The 27,283-nt window shown below is 49.0% G+C and overlaps 1 protein-coding gene across 3 annotated transcripts; it reads right to left on the bottom strand.

Annotated features, from left to right (window-relative positions):
• Positions 1 to 10,058: 10,058 nt before the first annotated feature.
• On the bottom strand, positions 10,059 to 25,914 carry LOC116233824 (zona pellucida-binding protein 2-like). 3 transcript variants are annotated; one of them, XM_090125102.1, is made up of 11 exons: positions 25,888 to 25,914; positions 16,206 to 16,460; positions 16,039 to 16,098; positions 15,478 to 15,582; positions 14,891 to 15,037; positions 14,539 to 14,751; positions 14,298 to 14,398; positions 14,040 to 14,211; positions 13,593 to 13,775; positions 13,107 to 13,188; positions 10,078 to 12,727 (listed from the first exon to the last, which is right to left on the bottom strand). In XM_090125102.1, the coding sequence occupies exons 2-11, from the start codon at positions 16,357 to 16,359 to the stop codon at positions 12,397 to 12,399; spliced, it is 1,548 nt and encodes a 515-aa protein (XP_089981228.1). In that variant the 5' UTR covers positions 16,360 to 16,460; positions 25,888 to 25,914; the 3' UTR covers positions 10,078 to 12,396. The 3 variants fall into 3 exon arrangements, with proteins under 3 accessions (XP_031456822.2, XP_089981228.1, XP_089981227.1); XM_031600962.2 differs by lacking the exon at positions 25,888 to 25,914 and having other exon boundaries at positions 10,059 to 12,727; positions 14,891 to 15,034; positions 16,206 to 16,663; XM_090125101.1 differs by lacking the exon at positions 25,888 to 25,914 and having other exon boundaries at positions 16,206 to 16,653.
• Positions 25,915 to 27,283: the final 1,369 nt, after the last annotated feature.

Genomic DNA, 27,283 nt, shown 5'->3' with positions numbered 1-27,283 from the left:
TCCCCATGAATCCAGGCTGTTCCAAGGAAATGCTTCCACTTCAATATAATCCAAAAGGCAAACGATTCCAAGCCACCCGGCCATGGTTTGCTTTGTGTGGATCTCCTGCAAGTTATTTCCTCCTGAAATCTCAAGCTGAATGCAAGAGAATCTCCTGAACTTTTAAAATAAGGAATAATTTCAGCTGGGTCATGAATTGCCAAAGCCCTCCAGCAGAACAGCCTCCAGTTTTGTGCTATTAATGCACCTTATGAAACTTGTCAAATCTCAGCCAGCCTTTGCTCTGGGTCTGCTCTGGGGACTCTGATTCGTGACTGGGGAAATGCAAAGGCAGAGAAGGAGTGAGGAGAGCATCTCCCAGAGGGCAGACAGCAGCTGCTTCACCCAACGCAAATCCAGGGAGCTCATACAGAACCTTTGCTGGTGTTGCACGTTGCTGCTTTGCCTGCACACCAACAGAAACCAACTGAGATGCTCTGAGCACGCACAACCCTTTGCACACATCAGGTCCTGAGCTGACCAGTTTTACAGGAGACACAGCCAAGGTGCTGCTGGAGCTCCTGCAATGCCTGTACCCAGTGGTGGCACATGGCACAAGGGTGTGATGTCCTGTTCCTGTGGTCCTGATGCTGAGCATCTCCCTCCTGCTTGCTCCACAGGATGCACCCTTCCACTGGGTGCTGGATGCTGAAAAACAAAAATAACTCCCTGTTTTCCCCAGCCAGTGCTGAGCTGGGATCTGTTTGGAAAGGCGTCTGTAACACCACAGCAGATGGCCAAGCAAGCAAACACTGTTTTTTATGTCACCTCCGTGTTTCCTCCTCTGCTGTCTCCTGTGCTGGAGGTGGTGTTTGGGGCTGGTGGGAGCTGCTGGCTCACGGCTGGCACCAGCACTGAGAACACAGCTTTGTGACCTCCAGCAAGGCATCCTCCTGCAGGAATCTGTGCCAAAGGCAGAGCTTGGATAGGACTGAAGCTTGGGGTGGGGTGGTTGCTTTCACAGGTCCCACTGCCTTCCTGCTGGCCCAGGCTGTTGGGTTTTGCCTTGAAATGCCATGGGAAGTGGGCCAGGGTCTCCCTCTGCCAGCTGGTGCCTTCTCCTGGCTCCTCTTCTCACAAACCTGTCACCAACTGCACATAGAGGGCTCCAGGCTGGCCAAGGCTTTGAAAAAAGCCAACTCCTGATGCTCCTTGATCTGCCACTGTCTTTGTGCTGTCACTTCGCATCCCCAGGCAGGGGAGCTCTGAGATCCCCTCTTAGGACTCAAATATATAGAACTCAAATATCCAAGAAAGAGTGAGCTGGGGAGAAATGGAGCCCCACATCTCTCTACATACCACGGAAATGCAGCACATTTGTGAGAGAGAAGGGGAGTACCGAGGAGTTGGTGACACTCTGTGCTCACTGTACCTTGGAGTGGTCCAACACGGGGACACATGGATGTGTCCTCTGTCCTGTGCAGTGACTGCAGCTTCGTGCCACCATCTCTGCTCCCATGGCAGGAGGACGCAGCCGGGATGCCAGCTCCTTTTGCAGCCCTCCTGGTGCAGGAGGAGTGACTGACATCTCCATCTGGCCCTGTGCCCATCTGCCTCCTGCTCCTGCCTTGTTGAGCTTGGCACTTCTCCCCCTTCTCCCTCTGTTTTTCTACTTGGAGATCTCACACTCCTCTGCCTTGGCAGCAAAGAGACAGACAAGAAGGTGTGGATGGATGCACAGACCCAGAACAGCTCAGCCATGGGCTGGAAGAAGAGTCTCACTATTTGAGGGCCTGGGAGGGGGAGCTTGCCTCCAAGTCCCCATATCATGAAGGTTCAGGAAAATAAAGCAAAAAGAGATGGTGGTGGGCAGACACAGGGTAAGGCACAATGTGGGTATGACACCAGGTAAATTCTGCAGTGGAGAAGCAGAAGGTAGGGAGAGGCAGAGAGGAGCTGGAGGGGTCTGCACCCACATACCCAGAGCACTGCCATGGAAATAACTTGCTATTTGTGGTGCCAGCATCCTTTCTGCTCCCACACCAAGACAAGCTGGGTATCTCTCTGCCCACCCCCAGTTGCATCAGTGCCACCAAGGGTCCTGCCGCCCCATTGCTCACATACTAGAGGAAGCAGCACTGCAGCTGCTAAGCCTCATTCCCTTTGAGGTGATCCTTTTTGGGTCCTCATCCCCTGTTCTGCTCCACAGCTGGGATAGACAGACAGACTGACACCGCCTGCCTCTGCTCAGAGCTATTTTGGGACAATGTTTCCTTGAATAGCTTCCCCCATCTGCCAAAACCCAGCTAAAATCTGAGCACTCCCCCCAGTCCTCTGTTTTTTAGTTTAGTTTTTTTTTTTAAATAAAAATTTTCATGCATTAAGATAAATCAGGTTGTGCATTAAACACTGGCCCACGCATTCTGGGAAACAAAGAATATGAAGAAACTGTGATTCAAACTTGTTAGCTGGTACGCACTGGGACATGGCAGCGTGCAAAAGGATTTTCTGAGTCTGCAACACATGACTGTGTGAAAAAGCACTACAGCCTGCAAGTGTGCGAGTCCCAGAGATGTCACAGTGACCAAGAGCCAAAAAGGTCCATTCCAACCCAAACCATTCTATGATTCTATGATGCTTCCACGTACAATGGAGAAGTCAGAGCAACACCAAAGGTCCCAGCAGCCAGCTTCAGCGCTGCTCAGGCTGCTCCTTCACTCTTCCTGCAGTAGCTTTGTGCATGAATGCAAGCATCTGCAAATGGAAAGAATAATAAGAGAGCATGCAAGTGAGGAAACAGATCAGACCCAGGCACTGGCGTGGATGATGTGTCCCAACCCCTGGCAGCTCAGCCCAGAAGGGACAGCCAGCACATCCCAGTGGGATCCATTTCCCACATCACCTCCACCTGCTCTATTCTAGGAGCCTGTCTGAATTCATCCCCTGAGGCGTCACACTGCTCAGCTCCTGGCCCTTCCCACGCAGAGCTCAGCCAGCAGTTTGCTTTCTTGCCATGAATAAGCACTGCTCTCCTGCCTGCCCCTCTGCACCTGGGGGCCCACAGGCAGCCCTGCTCTGAAGGATCAGCAGGGGTTACCTCCATCCCCCAGGGAGGATGAGGAAGGAAGGATTCCTGCGTAGCACCAAGTTTGCATGGCAAACCATTAACAGCATCTGAGAGCAGGGAGATATGAACATCATGTGTGTCACGCTGGCCTTTGACAGCATTCTGCTTCCCACTAAGGGAAGGAAAAATGCTACACTATTGTCTTCACCCTTTGGGTTCTGCTTCCAACCAGGGTGATCAGGAGTGGATGCTTCTGGAAGGAATACCAATGGGTTCAGCGCCCATGTCTGAACTGGTGATCTGGTCTCAAGCAGATCCCAGCCCTGCTCTCTGATCCTTGGTCACCATGTTGCCCTCGGTGTCCAACAAGTCATGGAATCACCCTGGTGCAAAGCCATAGCCAGACGCTGGTTGTGAGGAGCAAGGATTGTTTGTGGCTCTTTGGAGCAGAATCTCAGCTCCTTTCTGGCTCCTCGATGCTAAGAGAGCCAACAGTGCCCTGATGCCTTTGTCCTGTGGGACCTGACCCAGTCCCTCCTACAGTGGAAAAACTGTTTCCTGAAAGTTCCCTGTCAGTAGAACACCACAGGGGTGGTAGAATGGGTGAACCTCTGCTCTCCTGTGACATCTCAGAGGTAACAAAACCCATAAGCAGGTTCAGAATGCCACCTGCTTTCAGAACTCAGGCCAGGGCTCCATTACAAGGGAGATGTAATGATACAGAACAGAGGTTTTCAAGGAAATGAATCCCCCATTTCTGGGGGACTGATAACGTGAGATGGGAAGACCCAGAGAAAAGGGAAGAGAGAAGTGGCTGCTTGGGGGGCACACACATGGAGAACTCAGCAAGCCCAGAGGCAATGAGACATCAGCATCACAGACTCATGTGGTGAGATATGGAATATTCTGTCCCATTTCAAAAAACTGCACGCAGATTCCTACAAGCCCCGTGCTCAAGCCTCAGGTGGAATTATCCAACCCACTGCCTCCTCTGAGGGCTTCATTTGTGAAAGACTGAGCATTTCAGCTGCTCGTAGTGACCTGCTCAATGTCAGCAGGGCACACCGTGACCTGCACCCCCATTCATCTCTTCTGATGCCATTTAATCCCTGCCATTTGAGCACAAGCAGATATATCCAGAGCCTAGAACAACACTTTCTTCTGATAGCTTCCCATTTCCCAGATCATTTCCAGACTCATGCAGTCTCACTGAGTAATTCTGTGGATTTTCCTTCCAGGAATGTCCAGTTTCCTTTTGGATTCATGTAACTTTCTTCTACCCTCACATCCTGCAACAAAGCCTTCCACAAGTCAGCTCCCCTTGTATAGAAGATGCCCCCAAGCACACATCCCTCCTCTTGCCTCCCAGCTTTGGCTCTGATGGCTGTGCCATCACTGCAATGTACGCAGAACAAACCATGCTCTGGTGGATGGTCTGGCCCAGGGTTTTTGGCAGGTGCTCCTCGAGGCAGCTGTAATCACTCATTTAAATCTCATTTATTTTTACTTTAGAAAGCTCCCCAACAGCACAAAATATTTCTTTCCTGCATCTCATTGGAATGGTGTGCATATTGCCATGGCAACCATGCCAGAGATTTTTGTGGTCCCAGACCCATTTTATTGGTTATTAGGTATCTGTGCAATAAAAATATATATATAGCTCTGCTCTCCCATCTGTCTGCTCCATCTGCTTATTTCCAAGTGAAATACAACCACTTGGCTCAGCCACAGCATTCTCCCCTCCCTCATGGGAGTGGGTGAAGGAAACAGAGACGCATCTGCAAGCAGTCAGGTGATGGGATGGAGGAGGAACAAAGGACCTCACAGTGGACATAGACCTGACCATTGCACATCTGCAGGGCCAAACCAATCCTTTCTCACAGTCCAAGCCTCTGCTCGTGGTAATCAGACTTCCTGTTGCCTTTGATCAACCAGGTGTGAAGGAGCCCATGTGGAGCATGGCCAACACGAGGTTGGTTTGCTGCTGGTGGAGCTGCAGCCCAGCCCCAGCTGCTGCTTGGCTGCTATGGGGTCACAGGGGAAGTAAAGTCAAACATAACAGCACTGGGATCACAGGGGAAGTAAAGTCAAACATAACAGCATTGGGAAGCACAGAAAGCTCATCTCAGCATCAGGATGCACAGCCAAGCTGCATCCATCAAGCCTTTTTGCCTTTATTAAAAGGAGAGAAACCTCACTTCATTCCAATACGCTTTGCTCAAGGGAATGGGAAAATATCCATAACAAGACCTCTGTGCTGAACCAGCCATGTTCTTCCCTATGGTCACTTGCCTTGGGCTGGGGCCCACACCAAAAGCTGTTGGATGAGTCCCACAGACTCCCAGCAGTGTCTGTCTTTCCTGCCCACCCCCACAGCCCCAGTGGGAGGGAGGACACATTCCCAGCCTCCAGCTCCCTTACATTATTTAAGCTGTCGGTGGTAATTATAGTGCTGCGTTTCAGCTTGATGCCTCCCAGGGGTCCAAACCACACTGAGAGGCTATAACAGTTCCTAAAGGAGTAATTTGGGAACCTCTGCTAGAGCTGAGTGTGTCTCCAGCAGCCAGGCTGAGCCCCCCACTGCTCCAGCTGCTTTCCTTCTGCTGGAAGACCCTCATCTGTGCTCCCTTCCCCTACAGAACTCACCTTTCTGCTCATCAAATGGGAGCCACAGCTTTCCTGCAAGGAGTGGCAAATTGGCTTTCAGGTTCTCAGTGCCACCATTCCCTCACCTGCCTCCAAGCTCTAAATCTCTCCACTTGGAAGGAAGGGGAAAGGGCAGGGAGGATGCACAGCTGCATCCTGCTGAGGTGACCCTCAGTGTCCTCTCCCACAGCTGCATCCTGCTCCATCTGTCCTGCAGAGCAAGGCAGGGTGACCCTGTCCCACTGCTCGAGCTCCCTAATTCTTACTGGCTGTAAGAACCCTGCTGCCCTTCTCCCAGTACAAATCAACACTTGTGGTCACAGCACCTTGACCACAGAGCCTGGAGAACCCAGTGCAGCCCTCTAGTGCAGGAGGTGTTGCTAAGCAAGTGGTCAAGCCAATGCAAAATGAGCAAATAAGCAGCTGGTTGCCTAGCTTGTAGCACCATCCTCCAGCCAGGTTGTCCCTCAGGACAAGAAATGATGATCTAGCATCCTTCTGTCCATAGCACCTGCTCCAGTCTTTGGATCCATTTGCTGGATCCATTGCTGTTTCCATTTGCTGGTGGCAAGAGAATGGGGGAAAAAATACAAAAGAAGAAAAACAAAGATGAGTTAGATTGCATTGAGCTTAGCTATAGAAGTCTGGTGGTTAAGAACAGCCTTTAGACCAGGAGATATGAGGCTGCTGCTGCTCAGCTCCTATGTGCTTTGCACAATTTACATAATAAGCCCACAGTAATTATAATTTCATCTTGAATAGGTATTATTTTAATTGCAACTGCCTTTGCAGCACTAATTGGAAAAGTCACAAAGGACCAGCCAAGCAGGAAGGCTGCTGATGGCTTTGGCCTGTTCACACACCCTGCAGACCCCCATGCTGGCCAGCCATGCTTTGTGCAATGCAAAGCAAACCACATGGTGCCAAAACAATCAGTCCTTAAGCAAGCATGCAAAGAAACCAAACCTTTTCGTGCCCAGGACAACTGCAGCCCTCAGAAAAACCTGTTTCAAGACATAATCCCACTGCCTGACCCTGCAGGTGGGCATCACCACCTTGGGTGGGTGCTGTACCACTGCCCTTCCCCAGAGCTGGGCTCACCCAGGCTGGGCTCTGTGCCCCATAACTGTTTCTTCTCCCACCAAAAGAGGGTCTGGGAGTAACAGATGGCTGTTTACTTTCTAACAAAAGCAACCGTATCACTTTGAGTGCCTTAATTCCCATTGTTTGATAGCCTCATATCCAGCCTACAGCCTTTGGGCTGCAAATTATGCTGATTTGCTCACTTGCTTTTCTGTGGGCACAGGCAACCATTTCTCACCACCATTCCAGGCACCAGCAGCCTGCTCCCACCCTTCTCTCCATACACTCCAACTCTGTTCTCCTGAAGCTGCTCAGGCCTTCCACGTGTCCCTGCCTGCTGTCATCTGCCCTCTCTAATTTATTATCCTCTAAATCATGATGCTCCAAAGTGGACACACATCAGCCAGCAGTGAGCAAGGCACTCTAATTATCTCCTGCATCTTGGCTACGAGAGTAAGGATGTCTGTTTGGAGGAGAAGGAACAGAGCAAATTGACAGTGGTCTTTTTTGGGGCTTGAAATAAATGCTACTTAGAATTACACAGGAGTGCTTTTAATTAATTGCCTTACACTGACAGCAGCTGGCAAGACGTCCCTTTGCCCATCACCACTCAGACAATTAGTTTTCTCTGTGCTCCACCTGAGTTGGTAGAGTGGCTCTATATTTATCCAGCTCCTGGATCAGCTCAAAGTGAATCACTTCCATGAGAGACCATCTGCAGAGAGAAAGCTTTACATTTCATTTCTTTAAAGATCACATCCCCCCAACTCAAGGATTGGTGTCAGGGGACTCTGACTTCTAAGGAGGACTCACTGTGGCTCCTGCCTAAAGGTACCAGTGTACCCTACCACATAGGGAACCTGGGGGCTTCTCTCTATATGGATGCTCCCAGCTTGCTAGGTTTTCATGCTTTGGGATGGAGCGTGTTGCACGAAGCATAGGAAAGCACTCTTTCCTCACTTGAGTTGTGATAAAGCCCATTCTGCACCATATTTGCAGCAGAAATAGCACAATTACCCAATTAGATCTTTGCCTGCAGGCTGCTTGCCACATGTGCATGAACAGCTGGATCCAGGATACACCTGGATGCAGAGAATTAACACAAGACTGATGCCAAGGCATCTATCCATCCATCAGAGCAGGCAGCTTTAACAAGAAAATCCCAGCTTCCCAAAGCAGGGCTGGCTGAAGGCTGAGATTACATCTGCAGGGAGAGGAATGGTGTTTAGAACTGACTTGCACTTACCTTGAGAGAGGAAGAACAAGTACTAGGGGCTGTCACAAGCAGCAGTTATTTGCTCAGTATTTTGTTCTACAGAAAAGCCTCTAGCATCCAGGGGTGATAAGATATGCTTGGGGACTGGCTTTATTGATCAATCCTCATTGGAATTATGGAAATACAAGTCCAGAATTTGGCAGTGTAACAGTCAAGTAAATCTGCACAGCTTATTTTACAGCGTGCCAACAGCAAAATAAGCAGTACAAGCCTGATAATAGCACTGTTCAATTCAGCAGTGTGCTGTCATCTTAAGTGTGTGGGCAGGCACACAAAACAAATACACAGAGAGAATAAAATAAACTAGCTTTAAACACAGCGACCAGAGAAGTGCTATCAGTACTTAAGCAGGTAAAAGCTTGAAGACTTGTGGCTTAACCATGTGTGTGTGAAACCTGGAGAGGAGAATAATGCATTATCTTATAATTGAATTGAGATGGACCTAACACTGGAAGCCACGAGTTAACACTGTGATGCATGATTGGAAGCAATATGTGATAACAGCAGGAGTCTGGGTCTGCAGAATCAGAATATAAGTTTAATTGATTTGTGGTTTAAGCTGGATTAAGCTAAAGCAAGTTTGTGGTTATAAAGAAAATAAGGAGCCAATGGATCTCAAGTACAGATGAGATCACAACGGTAAACCAGAGCAGCATGATTCCAACTTAGATTTCTTAAGAAACTGTAACTTAAGATTATTAGTTAATAAACTTGAGAGAAGAAGAGTGAAAATGCAGTTAGCTACGATCTTAATGTAATCAGAGATGCCTGCAGGGAATAGACACTGCTGTGGATAAGTGACATGTGAGAAGCATTGAGACACAGGTGTCCAAAACAATGAATGAACAGGCAGGAACACACAGGTCTTGAGCAGCTAAAGGGAAAAGAGCCTGGAGAGAGGAGCAAGGAGAAAAGGGGAGGTGGAAGTGGATGAGGAATGGGAGGGTGTGATGGAAGACACCTGGAAAAAGATGAAGCACAGGGAGAAGATATAGTGTCACATCTTACAGCACAGCTCTTCCACCCCAGGAGCTGGGAAGGGCTCCTACTTTGCCCAGAGGTGGGTGAGTAGAGCACAGCCCACTGGGAGCTGTGTGCAGGGTCAGCAAAAATCCCTTCTCAAATGCAAGAGAACAGTCAGCACCTCACCAGTGCCTTCAGGCACTGCTCTCCCCTCCCACCCTCGTGCACTTCTCCAAGTAGCACCATATGCTGATCAAAAGCCAGAGCTTCGTTTTTCTGCCTTTAAACACATCCCACCCCAGGGTGTGGAGTCTGTGAGCAGTCTGGGGGGCTCTCGTGTTGTTCAGCAGGATTGGTTCCTCCAGCATGAATGATTGCCTCAGAGCTGCCCCGTTACTGAAGCTGCCATACAGCATCTCCAAGACATCCAGGAGAACGACCTAAGAGACATCACAGCAGTGGTCCTGCTGGCACTGACTGAAGAAGGGAGCTGGGCTTCAAAGGATGCCACTGAGGAAATATCCCCATTTCATTAAAATCCACCAGCCCCTAAGGCTGCAGAGCTCAGGGCTGGGAGAGCAGCCTTGCCCAGAGGGGCTTATGGCAGGGATCAATGCTGCATGGTCCCTTGGTCCTCTTAGGTCCCAACAAGGGCTCCATCCTAGCAGAGGGTGCTCTGGTGCAGGAGAGCTTCAGCAATCACTGCCAGCAACCAGAGGTTGTCATGGATACCAATCTGCAACCAAGGGTCTGATCCTGCTCTGCTCATCCCTGCCCCTCCAGTTGGGTGAGATCAACAAAAAGTGAAAGCAACAGGCAGGCTGAAGCTTTGCCTTTGGGGCTGTGACCTCCAGAAGTTGTTACCAGCACAGGCAGGCTTCACCAGGCTCTCATTTCCAGGGAGAAGCATCTCCCCAGACATAAAGCTGAGGCATGGAGATGTTATGGATTTCCCATTTGAAATCACTGTTTCTATTTATCTTAAACCTTTTCTGGTTTTCCTTCTGGCCAATGTTTCCCATTTGCTGTTCTTCTTGAACTTCAGGATTGTCAGAAAATAAGTTCTTGACCAGAATATTTTCCTTTAAAAACTGGTAATTAAAGATGGACCTTTGAGAGATGAAACTTCAATTCCCAACTTACTTCTGAAAAGCTTCCCTTACATGCACAGAATCACCCTGATTTAACTTAAGACCTTTTAGGATACAGCATAGCTGAAATCCACCACAAATAGGAATATTTTCAAGATACTGCTTGCAAACATAACATAATTAGTTATAACAATCTGGTCAAATAGCAGTGTGGGTTGATGATTACAAATGATTACACTGCTGCCATTTACTGCCTTACCACCCCACGCCAACAATCCCTTTGGTTTTCCAGAAACCCAATGACCTCTCTCTTAACTCCCAGCCCAGGGAAGCACTAAACACACGCTGACACAAACATCCTCAGGTGTTGAGAACACCATGCATGCTAACACACTTCTGTCCTAAATGCAGCACAGAAGCAGCATGGTTTCCACGTTCCCATGGAGCAGCAGTCCTAAGAAGGCAGTGGGACAAGAGACTGAAACGCTGCAGAAATCCACTGGAAGGGGCTTTTGACCAACTCCAGGGCAGAGCATGTGGGCCAGACCCCTGTGTTTGATACATGTGTGCTTGCAGCTGAGCCCAAACTCCCTCCATGGGGAACTCTTCGAGCCTTGCTGGAGGAGCCAGACTTTGGTACAAGGAATTTTTCTCCCATGCTTCTTGCCCTTGATTGCAGGGTCAGCCCACCTCTAGAGGCAGCTCCCCCCACCTCTAGACAACCATGACTCCCACCTCCAGCCCCCAATACAGACCTGCTAATTATGCTCATCTCAAGATCAGTCAGAAGGAATTTCTTCCCTCCAAGCTGGGCTGTAGAGCTAAGTTGGGCAGCAGCAGCTGCTGCCTCCTCATCCTTGACCGTGCCAAGGCAGCAGCCTCCTTACATGTTGCTGGATGTCTCTGACATGTACATAGCAGTGAGTGGGCATTAGTGTTGCCTCATTAACTTGATTGTGTTTTGGACTGCAGCCCTGCGGGTTCATTCAAAACAGGGCTGCAAATTCTTTTAGGGTTTTGCAGAGGGAAGAAGCTGAGGGAGACTGTGGTAGCTGAACATGTCTGTACTCTAAGAATTTCAGTGGTCTCCAGATCCTTTGACTCATACAGCCACACACAGCCTTTCCCAGCACCTCCAGCCTGGCAGGGCAGCCTGATCCCACCACCTTCTCCAGTTTTACTCCATGTTGCTGCTCTCTCTGCCTCACAACCCAGCGTTCCCATCATTATTTTTTGCCTACTTTCAGCATGCTGACACCCAAGCTGCATTCAGTCTCATAGAGCATCCTAAGAGCTGGAAAAGGACCAAAGGGGAACACTACTGAGTTTTATAGCAGCCCTTCTACCTGCTCCTCCCAGATGAACACTGGCAGCCTCAGCCCCACAGACATCACACACACCTGTGCCCTGCTCTGCCTCTTCCCCACTGGGCTTTTCTCCCCATTCTCATCTCTAAGGCAGTATCTGATATCCCTTCCCAAGTACCGCTGGGCCAACAGGTCTGCTGGCTGTGGGCCTCAGCCAAGAGTTTGCAAGCACACTTTCTGCTAAAGAAGTTTCTTGGGATGGCTTTGTGCCCTGAAACTACCGTACGAAACACAAGATCTGGAGTGGAACCAATGCTTCTGCTCTGTGTCTGCTGCTTCTACTCCAAGCAGCAGAGCCAGCCCCTTCTCTTGTGAGATTTTTGAATCCAGAGCTCATTTTTATTAAAAACCACCCATTGCTGGAGCAATGCCTCTCGCACTGCATTGCTGCCCTCTCCTGGAGTACCAACAGCTGCCAGGATCAGGAAAGTTTTAACTAATGATGATCTCTTCTCTGAGGCCATGAAGTTGGGAATCCTTTCAAAAGATCTGCATGCCAAGGTTGGCTTTGAAAATGAAGAGATCTGAGGCTGAGCTTTCTCCTGTCCTAAGCCATGTAACCTTGATCCCAGCCAGAAAATGATTTGGATTTTACAAGGGGTAAAGAAAGGAAGCTGAGTGCAAGGTGCGAGACTGGCTCCCTGCCTGGGGAAGGATGCATCCTAGGAGTAAAGACAAAGAGTTCATCAACCTGTATGCTAGGTCCCCCCCTTGTAACCTCCATGTCTATGTCTGGCACATCCAGTGTCAAAGAGAGATGTGAATAAAATCCAATATTTATAGCAAAGGGGATAGTTGTAGTCAGAGCAATTTGCAAAGACAAATTCAACAAGGAGAAATGCATCCCTCTTCTTCATTGCTGGATATGTTAGCCTGTGTGGACTGGGTGGAGGCGCACACACAAAGCTGTAAGGATGCTCTCCCTCAATGCTGTTGGCCTGCACTTGTGGAGGGAATCTCAAAAATTGATGTTTTGTCCTCCAGTTCCAGCACAGCAGGTGTGTCATCACTCACAGTAGCAAGGCTTGGGGTCTTGGGAGGGGTGAGTTCTCCATGTGAGGACTCCTCTTCACCCTCCTGAGATGTCTCAGTTTCGCTGGTGATGCTGAGAGCTGCAGCAGAAGGGCCAGCCTGGGGGCTCTGCCTGGGGATCCCACAGAACTTGGCCAGTGTCTTCACTGTCTTGGTGATTCCTTCCATCTTGAAAGTCATTGGTGATGACAGCCGGTACTCTCGGTACCAGTAGCAAGAGGCACTACAAAAAGACAGAGATCCAGAGTGAAGAAGGGGATCCCCATGCCAGGAACCAGCAACAGAGCCATGCAGCCACCCAGCACCACTCTCAGGGCCAGGATTCCCCAGGGCCACATCCAACAGCCTCCTTTAGCAGGGGGATGGAATTAGATGATTCCCTTCCAACCCAAACCATTCTACGATTCTGTGAGACTCTGATAACCAATGGTTATCCCCTCCACTGGTATTCTGCACCCTTGTATGAGCATGCTGTCTTTTGCTGGTGTCACAGTGATGGGCTCAGGAACTCCATCTGTTGCAAAGAGGAACGTAGAGCTGGGGGACCAAACCAACAGAATGATACAAAATGCCACATATTGAGAGAAGGAGCTGAGACTTACAAGATGAAGAGCATGTTGATGGCTATTACTAGTGGCAAGATGATGAGGAGCAGAAACGGGATCTTGCGAATGATGGAGTCAACTGAAGAGAAAGAGAAATGGATTGATTTACCTCAAAGGGAGAAATCCTACTGGTGCAAGCTCTGGGGACAACCCTGATGTTAGTCTCCCCAAGATGATGGGACCTACAGTACTCCTAGCAGTGAAGTTAGCAGAGCTCAAAGTGAAGTTGGGAACAGCAAGGTGAAGGGAGATCCAATTGCTCAGTGCCTGGTGAGAGGGGCAGTGAGGAATGTGGGGTCTCTTCGGGGATAATGATGGAAGAGACAATAGTTTCCTGTTTCCAAAGGGAACTTTAAGGTCAGTAGAAGTTGCCATAGCCAACACATCTGGGCATCTGCTCTGGGGTCCCCCCACTACATTGCCTTCCCTGCATTGAGCCACCCAGCCCCCGTCCTGCCCTGCTCCAGCAGCAAATAGATGTACCCTGCTTGGTTCTTTCCTCCTTCATGCAGTCTGTCGTGGATCTGGCACCCAGCCCCTGGGTGATCATACCATCCTTGCAGTGAGTGCAAAATGCCATCCCGTAGGCCATACTGTAGGTTCCCGTGGGGCATAGTGAGCACTGCCTGGTTGTAGGAGGGCTGAATGTCCCTGGTGGGCATACAACTGAGGAGAGAACACAAAGAAAGTTCTTTCTGAGCAGCAATACCAGCTGCTTCGTAGAGATATACTCAACCAAGAGTCAAAAAAAACCCCAATCCCTAGTGATTTATGGCTTGGAATTACCCCTTATAGTACATTCCCCAGGCTCAGCGTGCTCAGAAAGAGCAGCAAAGACCCAGAAACAGAGATTTGCATGAGAAGGGGAAGGGGCAAGCAGGGCTGGAAAGCAGAGGGAAAACCAAAAAGGGCGGTGGACTCTTGGCTCACTGCAACACTCGAGACATCTTTGCAGCTGCTTGGTCTGCCCGTAGCCCTTGCTGCACTTCTTGAGCTCCAGGAAGCCAACAAATGCAGTGGTGAAGACAATTCTGGAGATATCAGGCCCAGTGATGTGGAAAGTTACGTGCTCCTTGAAGAACTTGGTAATGGCACGCTGGACCTGGGGAGGGGATCAAGAGAGGAGCTGAGCCCTTCCTGCAGAGGTCCTCTAAACATTACAGCAGTTGCAGTGGTCCCAAGGCTTACCTTTTCGAGGCTCTGCTGGACTGTTTTGCGGTAGCAGTATATGTCCACCTCCACACCTTGGGGTTTGCATTGTTCATCCCAATTGGGCCCGAAGAAGGACACTAGAGTACAGAGAGTCAGCAGCACAGCTCAGGCTGCTGTAGCTCCAGTAGGAGGCTGGCAAAACCCTGAACACCTCTAACGTTTAGCCATCACTTTCTTGCAAGAATTCGTAATTTCAGAAGCCACAGAGCTTATTTACCTTCTAGATGTACTTGGACAACAAACTCATCCGAAGGACTGTCGGCTGAGGGGAAGCAGGCGGTGGTCTCAGGCTGGATTTTGCAGTGCTGCTCGACCTCCAGCTGCTTCAGCCTCTCCTGTAAATTCCACAGGAACAACTTGGTCCACTCGTTTTCACAGAGCTTGCTATGGAAGATCAGCGAAATCTCCAGGCCTCCAAGCACATGGTAGCCTACAGGAAAAAGCCCTAAATGTGTCTGGTTCTTCCTCCTTGTCTAGAGGGAACTCCCTCAACCAGAGAGCTGAGCTCTCTCCTCTCCCCCCATGGCTCCTTCACCCTTCTTGCCCTCATTTTTTAGCATAGGACTCACCAAACACTCTGTAGTGGAAAGTTTGGGACACAGGGAACCCATGCTCTGTGTAGGACATGGTGCAGGAGTAGTTCCCACTGTCAGCTGCTTGGAAGTTCTGGAACAGGAGATGTCCTTCTTCAGTGATTGAGAGCAGCTTGGGGTCTACTGCAGGAAATTGAGGAGTTGAGAGATCTCCAGGAACTGTGCTGAGCTGTCCCAGTCCCTGGTGGCTGTGCCATGTTCTCCTGGGCTGCCCTAGGGTTGCTCTTCTCAAATCACAACAAAGACTCTACAAGAACTCCCAAAGCTGCTCCTTCCCTTCCTTCTCTGATGAGGTGTCGAAGAGTAAGGAGGAAGAAATCAAGATTCACCAATGCTCTCTCCTTTGCTAGAGACACCCCTGTCTATAAAAGAATCATCCAAAAGCCTGAAAATATTCCTAACAAAACTTGTCAGGACCCCCAACACATGCAATCTCATGAGGTCCCAGCTCTTACTTGCTCCTCATTTGCTCCACAGAGCTTGGCACAGCTCTTTCCCCTCCTACCCCTCTCTTGCCTCGTGGTAGCAGAACCCATTGTGGCTGAGGGGAGTGAGGACCTTACCTGGACTGTCCCGCACCCACTGGTAGGTGGGATTGGGCACCTCCAGCTCAATTGTGCTGCAGGGCAATGAATACAGGCTGCTGTCCATGTGGATGAAGACGTCACCTAAGCCAGAGAAAGAGAAGCGAGAACTGGGCATGTTTCAGGTGTTTCAGGGCATTGAGAAGAAACAGACATGGGAATGAGGAGAGAGGAGAATCTGAAATCCTTTGAGAACATATGGGAGATCTGAATGGACCCAATTCCATGGAGGACCATACTGGAGGGAGTCCTGAGGATGCTAGTGGGGTTAGAGCAAATTAAATACTAGGAGCTGGAGGAATAAGTGGCAAGAAGTGAGGCCAGAGATGATGGAGAAGACAGAATCAGACTGAGACAGCTCTGCTAGTGCTGACTGCTACTTGGGATGTCACATCCTCTGCCCAGGATGTTGGCTGAGCAGGCAGTGGGGAGAGGCTCCTCTCATCAGAAACCTGGAGCTGGGAGGGGTGGCTGTTCAACCCAGGAAGGAAATCCCTGGAGGGGTTAGGGAATTTCTGCAGGAGGGTTTGGAGATCTCACCCCCGTGGTACTCCCAGTTGGAGTGGGCAGGCAGGTCCTCAGGCAGGAATGCTGGCTGTCCTAGAAGTGAATAGAGGGGCAGTGCTCAGTGCAAGGGGTTCTCACCTCACTACGTTCTCCTCTCCAAAGAGTCAGAGCAGAATAAATCCTCTGTGTTATCCATTTACCTGAGCAGCTCCAAAGGACCAAGATCAGGATCCCCATAGTCCCCAACAGCCCAGGTGCTCCAAGGTCCGGCCAGAAGCATAGAGAACAGAGCATCTTGCCTGGCTGTGCAGTGTGGGGCATCCAGTTACCATGGCAACGAGGAATCCAGCACATCCTCCATCACCTTAGTGACAGTTCAGAGTACGACAGCAGGAGGCCTCCTGCCCAGTGCCAAGTCTCCTGCCCACCTAGGTGGCATTCTTTGTGCTTGGGGTCTGTGGGAAACATGGACCTTCTTGGGATCATCAGTAGGCAGGGAGCACCTGAGGGAGTACAATTGGGAACATCCTAGAAGAAGGGCTGTGGGTTTGCAGGGATGTGGCCAAGAGTGATGATCAGAGGGAAGAAGGAGGAGATAGAAGATGAGAGTGCTATGCAAAGCTTTTTTTTGGTGGAAATCCTATAAGAACAAGAAACAAGTGTGTCCCAGAAAGCCTGTTGATAGTTTATGCTATAACTCAAGGTAATCTCTTGGTTCAGAATTGAATGTCTTAAAAGGGGTGTGTTTCCTTAATGTTCCTGTTTGTCTTGGAAATGAGATTTGATTTCCTGTGATTGTACTCTGAGAACTAAAATGAGCTGTTAAACAATATGGACAGATGGAAACTGGGGAAAAGTAGGGCTGAAATCTCCTATTCACTTGTAGCAGGGTTTCTGGGGGTGAGGGGTGGGGGAGAGATACGTGATTTTGGAAAAAAATCTGTTCAGTTATCCTACTGTGGTGTGAAAAAATATTATACTTGAGAAAACAGCACGAGTAAAAAAAAATAAGAGAAATCAGAAACCCACTTCACAGACCTCCCACTTCAACTATGGCACAATAGAAGCTTGGAGCACCCCTCAATTTAAAAGCACCAGAGAACACTGGTAATTATTCTTGGGGAAAACCATGACAAGCAAAGGCAGCCCTTCCTCCTCATCCTCCCCAAATGATGAAATCATGAGAAAATCCTCATCCTCCCCTCCCTGCGGTTTGAGGGGTGGGGGCCAGAGCAGAGCCAAAGGGAAGGGCAGGGCTGGGTGATGGAAGCTGCTCATTTCCAGGCTGTGCCAATGGAGAAATCTACACCCTGATGAATAATTAGATGAATGGCTCCTTAGTGTTTCTAAATAAAAATTTTTAAAAATTGAAATCCCCCTACGCCCTAGAGCTCAAGTTTCTCTGACAGTTTTAGCAGAAATAAACAAAGCCTGGCATGGAATCACTTGGGATAGAACCACATACATGTGCAAGCAGTGAGATGAAACGAGGGAAGCTGTTTCTCAATGCACGATGCTCCCTCCTGGCTGGGCTGGGTTGAGGCACAGCACTTCTGTCCCCCATCACATCTCCTTGGGAAACACATGAGAGCCCTCCACTGTGTCACGCTGGAGTGACACTTGTGTTGTGAAGCAGTTACAAAGAGGGCAAGCAGCCAAGCCAGGCTCAGAACTACTCTATGGATCTCATTTCCTGAGGAAACCAGGCTAGAAGTACGTATGATCTGAGGCAGGTGTGACATTTCTGAAATGATCCTATTATTTTTTTTTACATTCCTCAGCTCACTGCAGAGTGTGTTTGTGAGTTCTCAGGAAACACGCTCAGCAATCACAGCAGCATCAGGAGATGGGATGGGATACCTCTTACATAGCAAAAGTGCTCCACTCCCTATTTGAAATGCAAAATTCGGGCTCATGGATGAAGCTGAGCCTGAGTCAGCCCTAAAAAAATACCATGAATATTGATTCTCACTGTCCTGTGGCACTTGTTATCATTTACTTATCTGGTGGAGAGTGCAACAACCGCATCCATGGGCCCTTGGATGCATTGTTCTGGCTTTGAATTAACCACTGCTCCCTCCAAAATAAAAGTTGATTCTGAGTAGTTTCTGCATCCTTGCACGGCTGGAAGAAAAGGATCTGAGATTTGAGGGCATTTTGTATCAAGGAGGTTTCCATTCGCCCTTGGTATACATCAACTGCAGAAGTGCCCAGGGCTCGAGGAGCATCCTATCATGCTCCATCCTTTCCTCTGTCCCTCTCTGAGCCCTGCTGCCAGATGTCAGGACCTCACAGTCTGCATGTCCCCACATTGGTCCCCTGCAATTAGCTTTGCTTGGGAGGCCTGGATTATCGGAAAACTGAGTTAAAGCAGAATAATCATAGAATCATGAAGATTGGAAAAGACCTCTCAGATCCCCAAGTCCAACTCCAACCCACCCCCCATGCCCACAAACCACATTTCTCAGTGCCACATCTCCACATTCCATGAACGCCTCCAGGGATGGTGACTCCTCCACCTCCCTGAGCAGCCTGTGCTGATGCATCACCACTCTTTTGGAGAAGTTTCTCCAAAACAATCTGGTTAAGGCTGGGCACATCTAAGTCTTTGATCCACAAAGAAAGAGAGGTGCCTAGCTTTAACTTTGGGTGAAGTCACCATCCGTGGCACTTTGTGAGAAGAAGCCTTGGTACCTCGGGGACTCCAAGGGAACCACAATGTGATCAAGATTTTTATGATGCTGTCTGGCTTCTCCTGTGCTGTTTAGCACAAAAGAATCACGCATCTTTCTGCTGCCATTGAGTGCCTATGGAAGCCAGAGCTGGATCTCTTCAGCTGCCTCCTAAAAAGACGCTTTGGGGTCTCAGAGCATCACCTGGACATGCCACCATCACCTCCCCATGACACCATCACTTGGCCACGGCACCATAGATGCTCACCTGGTGCTTGGTTTCAGACCAGAACGCATGCTTTGGTGAGTCTTCTGCCCCAGGAAAGCTGTCTTCCAAAGGCAGTGACCCTGATTATTGCAGCCAATTAGTTGTTTTAGCAATGCAGGGTCACATCCATCTCCCTGTGATGCTTCTGAAATGCAGCAATGCACATCTCCCCAGAGGAGAGCTCTGCAGCTGTGATGAGAGAAAGGAGCTCTGCACTTTAGACCCTATCTGGAGTCAGCTGAACATGGCTCATTAGGAAGGAATTATGCTCATACCTCTTCCTCTGATTAATAGTGTTTGTGGTGATAAATATTCAACATGGGCACCAAAGCAACACGGCTGGCATTTATCTCTTGGCTTGTTTTCTTCTGTGAAGGGTCAAGGGTTGATAACAAAGGCAGGAGCTACCTCTAAATTAACCCCAGTGATGCCAGGCTGTTCTCTGAGACTTGCAGAAGGCTTTGGTGCTTTGGCAGGTCAGAGCCCAGCTCTTCTCGGAGCTCTTTCTAATCTGTAAGCAATGCAGAGGGAGGAATTGCCCAAGCATAATGGCAGGGGGAGAAGCAGAAAGGGCAGGGTGGAAAGCAGGCTGGGAGATGGAGGGAAGTTCAGTTGCTGCATGTGTGAAGCTGATGATATTTGGGAGAAGTGGGTGGGGAGGGCAAGGGGAGAAGCAGCTCAGCATCTCCTGATGGGAAGGATAATGGTTTCTCTCTGCCAGATAGCACAGGGTCATAAAGGAAAGCAGACAATAGTGTTGAGTTCTGCTAGAGGGAGGTGATATAGCAGGAAGAGAACAGCAGAGGGTAGCAAATACCTGGCTTCATCTCCTGGCTTTGTCTCCTGGCCTCATGAGGTTGGGGTGAGCCATAGGCACGCTGGGTGGAGGAGCTTGGCACAGGTTTTCTTTAAAAATATGAGAGTGCAAAGCGTTTCGATAAGGTGGCTATGTTCTTATCACAAAGACTTCTTGTAAAAGACATTTCCTTTAGAAGTTTCCTGCTGAGATATGCAGGGTGACCCCATCTCCGCTAGAGAGAAGGTGAGGCAGAATGAGCTGCTTTGCTTATAATCAGAATGGAAGGCTCTGACCAAATGAAAAGAATCTTCTCTGTGTGGGGATTTCACCCACCAGGAGCAGAATCATCCCTGCATCTTGGTTGTCTCTTTGGGTAGATTCTTTCTTGCTGTTCAGCTCCGAGCTTTGCCCAGCTCTGCCTTGGCATTGTGTCACAGTCATAAGGTCAAAGATCTCCAACCCCCAGCCCTGGGTGTCCTCCAAAGGCCACCTCTGCTCTCACTGTTTCAGGACAGCAGGCTCTCCTCTGGGCTCGTACATATCAAGCCAAGTGCAAATCAAAAGCACAGACATCCTTTTGGAAGCAATTCTCTGTGCCTGGATCCTGCTCACACTCCTTCAAAGCGTACGGATGCATCACCTCAGCATGTTGGGATCTTCTGCTTTAGCTGTCATTAGCACCCGAGGCTATTTAGCTGGGCAAACTGTCTCCTTCCTTGCCCACAGATGCTGATGATGTCTTATTCTCCATACCAAACTCAGGGCTTTGACTTGCCCTTAAAGCAGCTGGGAGGCTGCCCCAGCTGCTGTTCTCTGTCATCACATCAAATGGGATCATTTATCTTCATGAGAGAGCTGGGCTAAGAGGGCCATGTGTGCCAGGCCATTCCCAAGCTCTTGCTTAGAGCTGGAGGATGATGCTTAGGTGATGGAGAAGGGTACACAGGCTGCTAGGAGGGGACATGGCCACAGCATCTGGCATGTTGAACTCAAGGAGAAAGAAGGAACTGATAGGAAAGCAGCTGGGAGCAGTTTGGGCTGACAGCATCCCACTGGCTCCATATGCCCCATTTAGACTGGAGGTTTAGCTCTCTGCCCTCCTTGCACAGGACCCCACAAGCCACATAAATACCCCTCTTGTCACAGGCATCCCATCTGCCTGGCTGGAAAAGGGGCAGCTTGAAACATCAATGCAGGAAAATAACAGCATGCAGTGATCTTCAGACCTGATTTGTCTCAAGGTTTGTCTGTCCTATTATCTACACGCTGCATTTTACACCCCTCTGTTCTGAATAAGAGGACCAATTCATAGGGTGGCAGTGCTGGGACTGGGACCAGATCCTCAGGATTATTTCCTCTGCAGTTTTTATTTTGAATACGATCTAACACTGCAAAGCTTTCAGTTCTATTTTAGAGAAGGATACATCTCTTTTTCTCCCTTGAACAAAGAGGTTTTCCCCTTAGTTTTATATTTCTGAGTCATTTCACATTACAGCAAATTTCTGGCAAAGTTGCAGTTATGGCTAAATGGTCACTTCAAATTTAAGTCTCTTTCCCAACAACTTCATACCTTTATAAAGATAACAACTGTATTTCTGGGATGAAGATTTCTCCTCACTTGGCCTCACCCTGAAGTCCAACTGTTCCAGAACATGGAGAGAAAATCAGTCAGAAGCCCTGGAGATACCTGATAGCACTTTGCCCTTTCCAGCTGATTTTCCCCATGGTGAGGGCTGAAGAAATGATGCTACCTCTAATCTGAGTTGTAAGCAGGGATAACTTAGCCTCTCTGAAAACGAGAGCAAACAAAACCATGAGAGCTGGCAGACAGAGCGAGCCATTGGATCTGCAGTTTGTTGCTCAGGGCTGGAAAGCCTGGTTTTGTGTTTCTGTTTGAGAAGAGCTGGGTGAATCCAGGCCCCTTCTCCTGCATGTCCATTCCTCTTCTACATGACAGGGATAAGGACAGTGACCTCTCCCAAAGCCACACACCAGATGTTGTCCTGGACAACAGTACGCCCTGTAGCAACCCCCAGGGAGCATGGGAACAGGGAGACTTTGACCCCAGGGCAACGTGGGAGCAATGTGACCTCTGCCCATCTCAGCAGCAGTGCAGTGATGCTTTCTTCCCTTCTGCTGCTCTTCATGAAGGAAAGCTGGCAGTGGAAGCAGAGGCACCTTCTCCTCTGCTGCTTGCTGCAGACACATCAGTCAAGAGTGCAGCTCTCTCTGGGCACTGAGGCTTTCCTTCCACAAAGCTTTTCCACATCTGGTGCTGCCCAACCACTGCCAGCCTCCACGCTGCCCATCTCAGGTTGGATGCTTTAATCCTTGAGCTATTCTGAGAAAGGCTTTGGATTATTTTCCAGCTCCCAACAGGCATCTTGCCCCAGGAGATCTGGCTCTCCTTTGCTCTCTTTCTCTTCTGTCATCCATCCCCATGATAACACCCACGGTGCCAGAGGAAGGGTAATGCCAAACTGTTTTGCTTGTTGTCCTCAGAAACCTGAGGCTGTGGTTGGTTGCCATTAATGGCAGCACAATGGCTGTGGAACCCACTGCAATGTAGGGGCTGAGCACCCCTCTTCCCTACACACAGAGTTCAAACAGCCCTGGGAAAACCAATCCAGCAGGGCCATTGCAGCTCCAGTGGAAAGGAGGCAGCACACAGCCACTGGGGAAATGGGTCTAATAATTTCCTTAGTGATACCCACAGTTCTACAAGAAAATGTAGTGAAAAGCAGAGGTTGGAAGGCAGGAGAGATCTGTCTCAGCTGGTGCACAATTGCTCCCTGGAGGAAATTCGTTCAGACTTCGTTCAGTGCAATTCTGAGCATCCCCAAATGATGGAGCTTCCACCTCACCTTTGCTCAGGAGGTCAAATTCACAGGCAGATACTTTTCCTTAGCGCTCAGCCTGGATCACCCCATCTCTGTTTTCACCCCCTCCCACCCCACCTCTTCCACTATGAAGATCTTCCATGGCACCAATATCGTTCAATATTTGTGGGTTGCAATTGTCTCCCTGAAGCAGTCATCCCAAAGGCAGCTGGGTCTGCCTTTCCTCAGCTCCTTCCACCTCCAGCTGAGCTTTTCCCTGCTCTAAACTAAGATTTCACCTCAAAACGAATACATGGATGGTTTTAAAGCTCTGCCAAATGTCACCTTAAAGGCAGAAATAGATGGAAGAGCTGTCTGAATTTAGGGAGAGAAATATCATCTGTTGGAAAAACAGGGAGGTATAAAGCTGAAGAAGGGAGAGGTGGGCATCAGTCCCAGCAGGTATCTGACCCCTATGTGAGAGCCATGGCATTTCTCTGGGATTGATTGGCTTTGAGCTAGCGGTAGAAGTGCTGCTAATTTTCCTTCCTGTTTCATTATCGACTGAAGGGATGTTTATTACTGATCCCCAGGAAAGCATAAAGTGCAAGGTGAGTAACACTGTTGTTCAGAAGAGCCAGATGGGGTTGTTCAGCGAGCCAAAGCAAAGCAGGGAAGAAAAACAAGCCAAGGCACTCAATCTCATGCATTTCAGTTTCCAGCCTTCCCTATTCAAACTCCAAGGCATATCCATCCATCTCAAACACCAACATCCATCATCTCAGGGGCTGGACTGATTACTGGACATGGGTGGCAGTGGCAGTCTGGATTTTGGGATTCTCCTCACCATGCCCTGCTTTGATATTTAGGACCAGGTGTGCTCACAGCAGGTGCCAGGTTTGTTGCTTCTGGCAAGAGTGTTTGGATAACCAACCTCAAGGTTGGCAAAGTGTTCATCCCACAGAGGTACCCACAGCTGTTACACATTTTCAAGGAATCATCAGCTCTCCTTATTGATATAGTGATGAGCACAGAGCAAGGAGTGGAGCTTGTCCCTGGGACAAAGCCTTATGGCCAGGACCACAACTAGATTCCACCAGACAACAGAAATATGGGATATGACAGCAGGTCCTTGCTCACTCCTGCACAGCTCCTGGGGGCAAAATGGGGTCAGCAGGTCTCTATACTGCCACAGCAAGCCACTGGTGATAATGCCTTCAAGCTCTGCTACAAGGCATGACTTCCAGGCATTTGCCTCCTCCCTATAGGATGAGAAAAGCATCTCAGATTCTGCTATTTTCACCTTTGCAGATGCTCATCCGCTGTATGCAAGTCACCTCTTTGTCTTCAGTGACAACTAAATTGTCTAAATGACAATGCCTGAAACCAAAGCACTTCTGTTCACAACACTGCTTATAGAGCCATCACTCTCTGAACCTGACGAGCTCTCCCAAGGACAAGTGTGCAATAACAGCTTTGTGGTGTGCTGGGTCTGTACCTTAACCCACAGACCTGAGCTTGTGGGCTTGCTGGGGTCTGGCAGAACTGGCCTGAAGTGGGGGCAGAGGGACCCTTTGGGCAATTTACTTTGCTCACCTGCTAATAAAGTCAAGCAAAATACAGTATTTTCTGAACTAGGAGCATTTTCTTGTTGTCAGTAGTTGTTATTGTATTAAGTGTGCAACCTTAACAAGGAAACTTGTGTAATGATGGTCTGGCAATGAGTAATTCTGCTTTTCTTGGTATCTGCAGACAGCAATTCTGTCTGGCAGCATGGATTTTGTAAAGACCCCTATTTTTCAGGGAAGCTCCTGGTGGGTGGCTGCCAATGCTCTGCACGGGATGGATTCTTCTTGCCCACGCTGGCATCCCTATATACAACCAGGTGCCCCCAGGCCTTCTGCAGGTGGGGCAGGTCCAGTTAGTGGGGTACTCTCATTCCCCAGGATTTTTCCTCCACTCTAAAGAGTGCCAGAGAAATCTCTCCCAGCACAAAAGCACTACAGATCTACTGTGATAGGATGGGGAGGGGGGGAAACACTGCACTGAAACTTTGAGGATCAGAGGCATGCTATTTGCTCAGATCACCTTTCCTTTGGCTGCAGGGAGAGCTTCGTGCAATGCTTTTAGCTCACCACGATGATCCAAGGACTGCTGTGCACAGAACAGAGCCAGCTGTCAGGGTCAGGAAGCACCAATAAATCAAAGTTGTGCACTGGAGGAGAGCCCAGCAGCATCCATCCACCATCACACCCTTGGTTAATCTGCCACTGGTAGTGAGCACTTCTCAGTCCCAGTGGGGAGCAGATTGGTTGTGAGTGGGATATTTCTGGCTTGCAGACACAGGATGGCACAGCTAGTCGGATGAGGAAGAAAACTTCATTCTTAAACTTTGCATTCATGTTTTTCAACCATGGAATCAATAGAAGCAGAGAAAGAGGGGCCTTAGTATTGAAGAAAGCCTTGCCTAATCTCAGGTTATTTTCAGTACATTTTCATAACCCCTTCCTGTAGATAATTGAATGAGCTTTGGTTCAGGAAGCATTAAAGGTCTACCCCCACACAACCTGCTTGTGCTATCGAGATCCTGACTGCACCTTAGGTGATATCAGCTGTGGTAAGGAGAGATATGCATTTGTGCTCCACTGCTGTATGAGGCCCTGAATCCAAAAGAACACTTGTTTCATGGCACAGAAACAGGACTGGGGCTTGCCTTAAAGCCTGGTATGGAAGCAGGGATGTGGAGAGTGATGGGAGTGTATGGTTGGGGCTGGAGTCTACTTGTTGCAGTAGGCAGACGTGGGAACCTCACCCTTTTTGTTGGAAGCAACTTCTGCCTTTAAGTCTGAGCTGAGTGGAAAACGGGTCTGTGTACCCTGATTTCCTCTACAACAACTGGAAGTGGTTCAGCCATCCACCAGTAACAGAAAGATACCCACAGACACTGAAGGAGAGAAACTGAAAACTGAAGGACACAGAGAGCCTAAAACCATGATTGCACATACAGTGATCCATCCTTGTACCTGTACACTTATGGAGGTTTCCTAGTCTCCATGGTTACCTAGAACTATCCCTGTACATACAGCGATCCATCCTTGTGCCTACACCTTTATGGAGGTTCCCCAGTCTCAGAGGTTTCAAAAAACCAGCACTGTACATACAATTGGCCATCCTTGTGCCTACACACAAGGTTGTGTGAAGTTTCCAAGTTTAACACTACAACACAACAAAAAGCACAGCAGCAAAGTCCTAGGCTGCAGCAAGTGAGAACTTGCTCAAACACCACACCTATAGGCACAGAAACAAAGGAAAGAAGCTCCTTACCTTCAGAAATCCTCAGGTACACAGGGATCTCCACCAAGATCCCCTTGCCTCCACTGCCAACCCTTAAATGAGGTTGGCAAGGGGTGGGTTCTGGCTTCAGCCCTTCCAGTCACTCAGGTGTATTGCATTGCATTGCATTGCATGCAGCTGAGCTCCCCTGGGTTGGCCCTGCCTTCCCACCAAGTGTTCAATCACTGGTTCAAGCCATGGCTTAACATTTCCTCTACACCCAGCCTTGGTGTAAAACCATCATCATACATGTAGTGATCCACCTTTGTGCCTACACATTTATGGAGGTTCCCCAATCTCAGTAAGGTTTGCACTCCTGTCCCCCAAACACAAGCAATAGGAGCAATTCCCCATCTCTTTCCCTTTTCTCCTCTCTGTGACTGCATGGGATCCCATCCAACTTTTCCCTTGTGCTGCAGCACCAACAAACACTGCTATGCAGATGCTGGACATTACCACCCTGCCAGCAATGGCTGCATTCCCCCCGGCCACTCATCCTGGTTATTGTCTGACAGTACAGAAGCACTGAAATCTAGATGAGGGTTTACAATCACAGCACTGCTCAGGAGCTGATTGCATCAGCATTTTTGGTAGTGAAGAGGTACTTTGGCTCTGAGCATGTGGGTTTTTTTTGTAATGAAGTGAAATATTCCTGTTAGATGTACCCTCCCTTACTGCAACTGGCTGCAGAGATCTCTGCAATCAAATGTATAGGAGGGCTCCCTGCTGTAGTTTTCTTTTGATCACCTTCAGCATGTCCTTGCACTGAGAAGTTGGAGAAGTTATTCTTGATGCGCACCACAAAAATCTCTTTTCCCAGCAAATTCTGCCTTGATTGGATAATTGTGTCCTTCAGCAGAGGTGTATTTTTGTGTTTTGTGCTGTGGGGCCAAATGCACGGGACAGGACAGATCCATTGCTGATGTGAATCAGCCTTGCACCACTGACAGCTCCTAGGAAACACTGATTTATTGCCCACAACCCGGTGAAGGCAAAGGATTGCAAAGAGGAATGCACAGACAAAAAAAGGAAGAAAGGCAAATGCTGCATTTCTAACAAGAAACTGCTGCTGAACTGCTGCTGCTGAACAACCTCCAGACTTTATTGCCAAGGCAGGCAAATAAAACACAGCCTTATGGCATAAAGAGCTCAATGCCGATCATCCATCCGTCTGTTGTAAGCAGCTCTGGGTCCACAGGAGGGTGTTTACATCTAAATGACTCTTAAATGGAGATTGAAGATCCTGCAGCAGCAAGATTTCGGGGAAGTCTTGCAGCTTTTGCTGAGTCAGAAGGGATGTGTTCGTTGGAAGCAGTGGGATGGCAGCTGAAATGAAGTGGGGTTGGTTTTGGGGCTACGGGTCAGCAGTGTTACGGGTGTAAGGTGG

This window comes from Phasianus colchicus, chromosome 26, assembly GCF_987193195.1.
Source record: "Phasianus colchicus chromosome 26, bPhaCol1.hap1.1, whole genome shotgun sequence".
NCBI classification, from domain to species: domain Eukaryota; kingdom Metazoa; phylum Chordata; class Aves; order Galliformes; family Phasianidae; genus Phasianus; species Phasianus colchicus.
The sequence above is the reverse complement of the archived record's forward strand: the minus strand, read 5'-3'. Positions and strand labels throughout refer to the sequence as shown.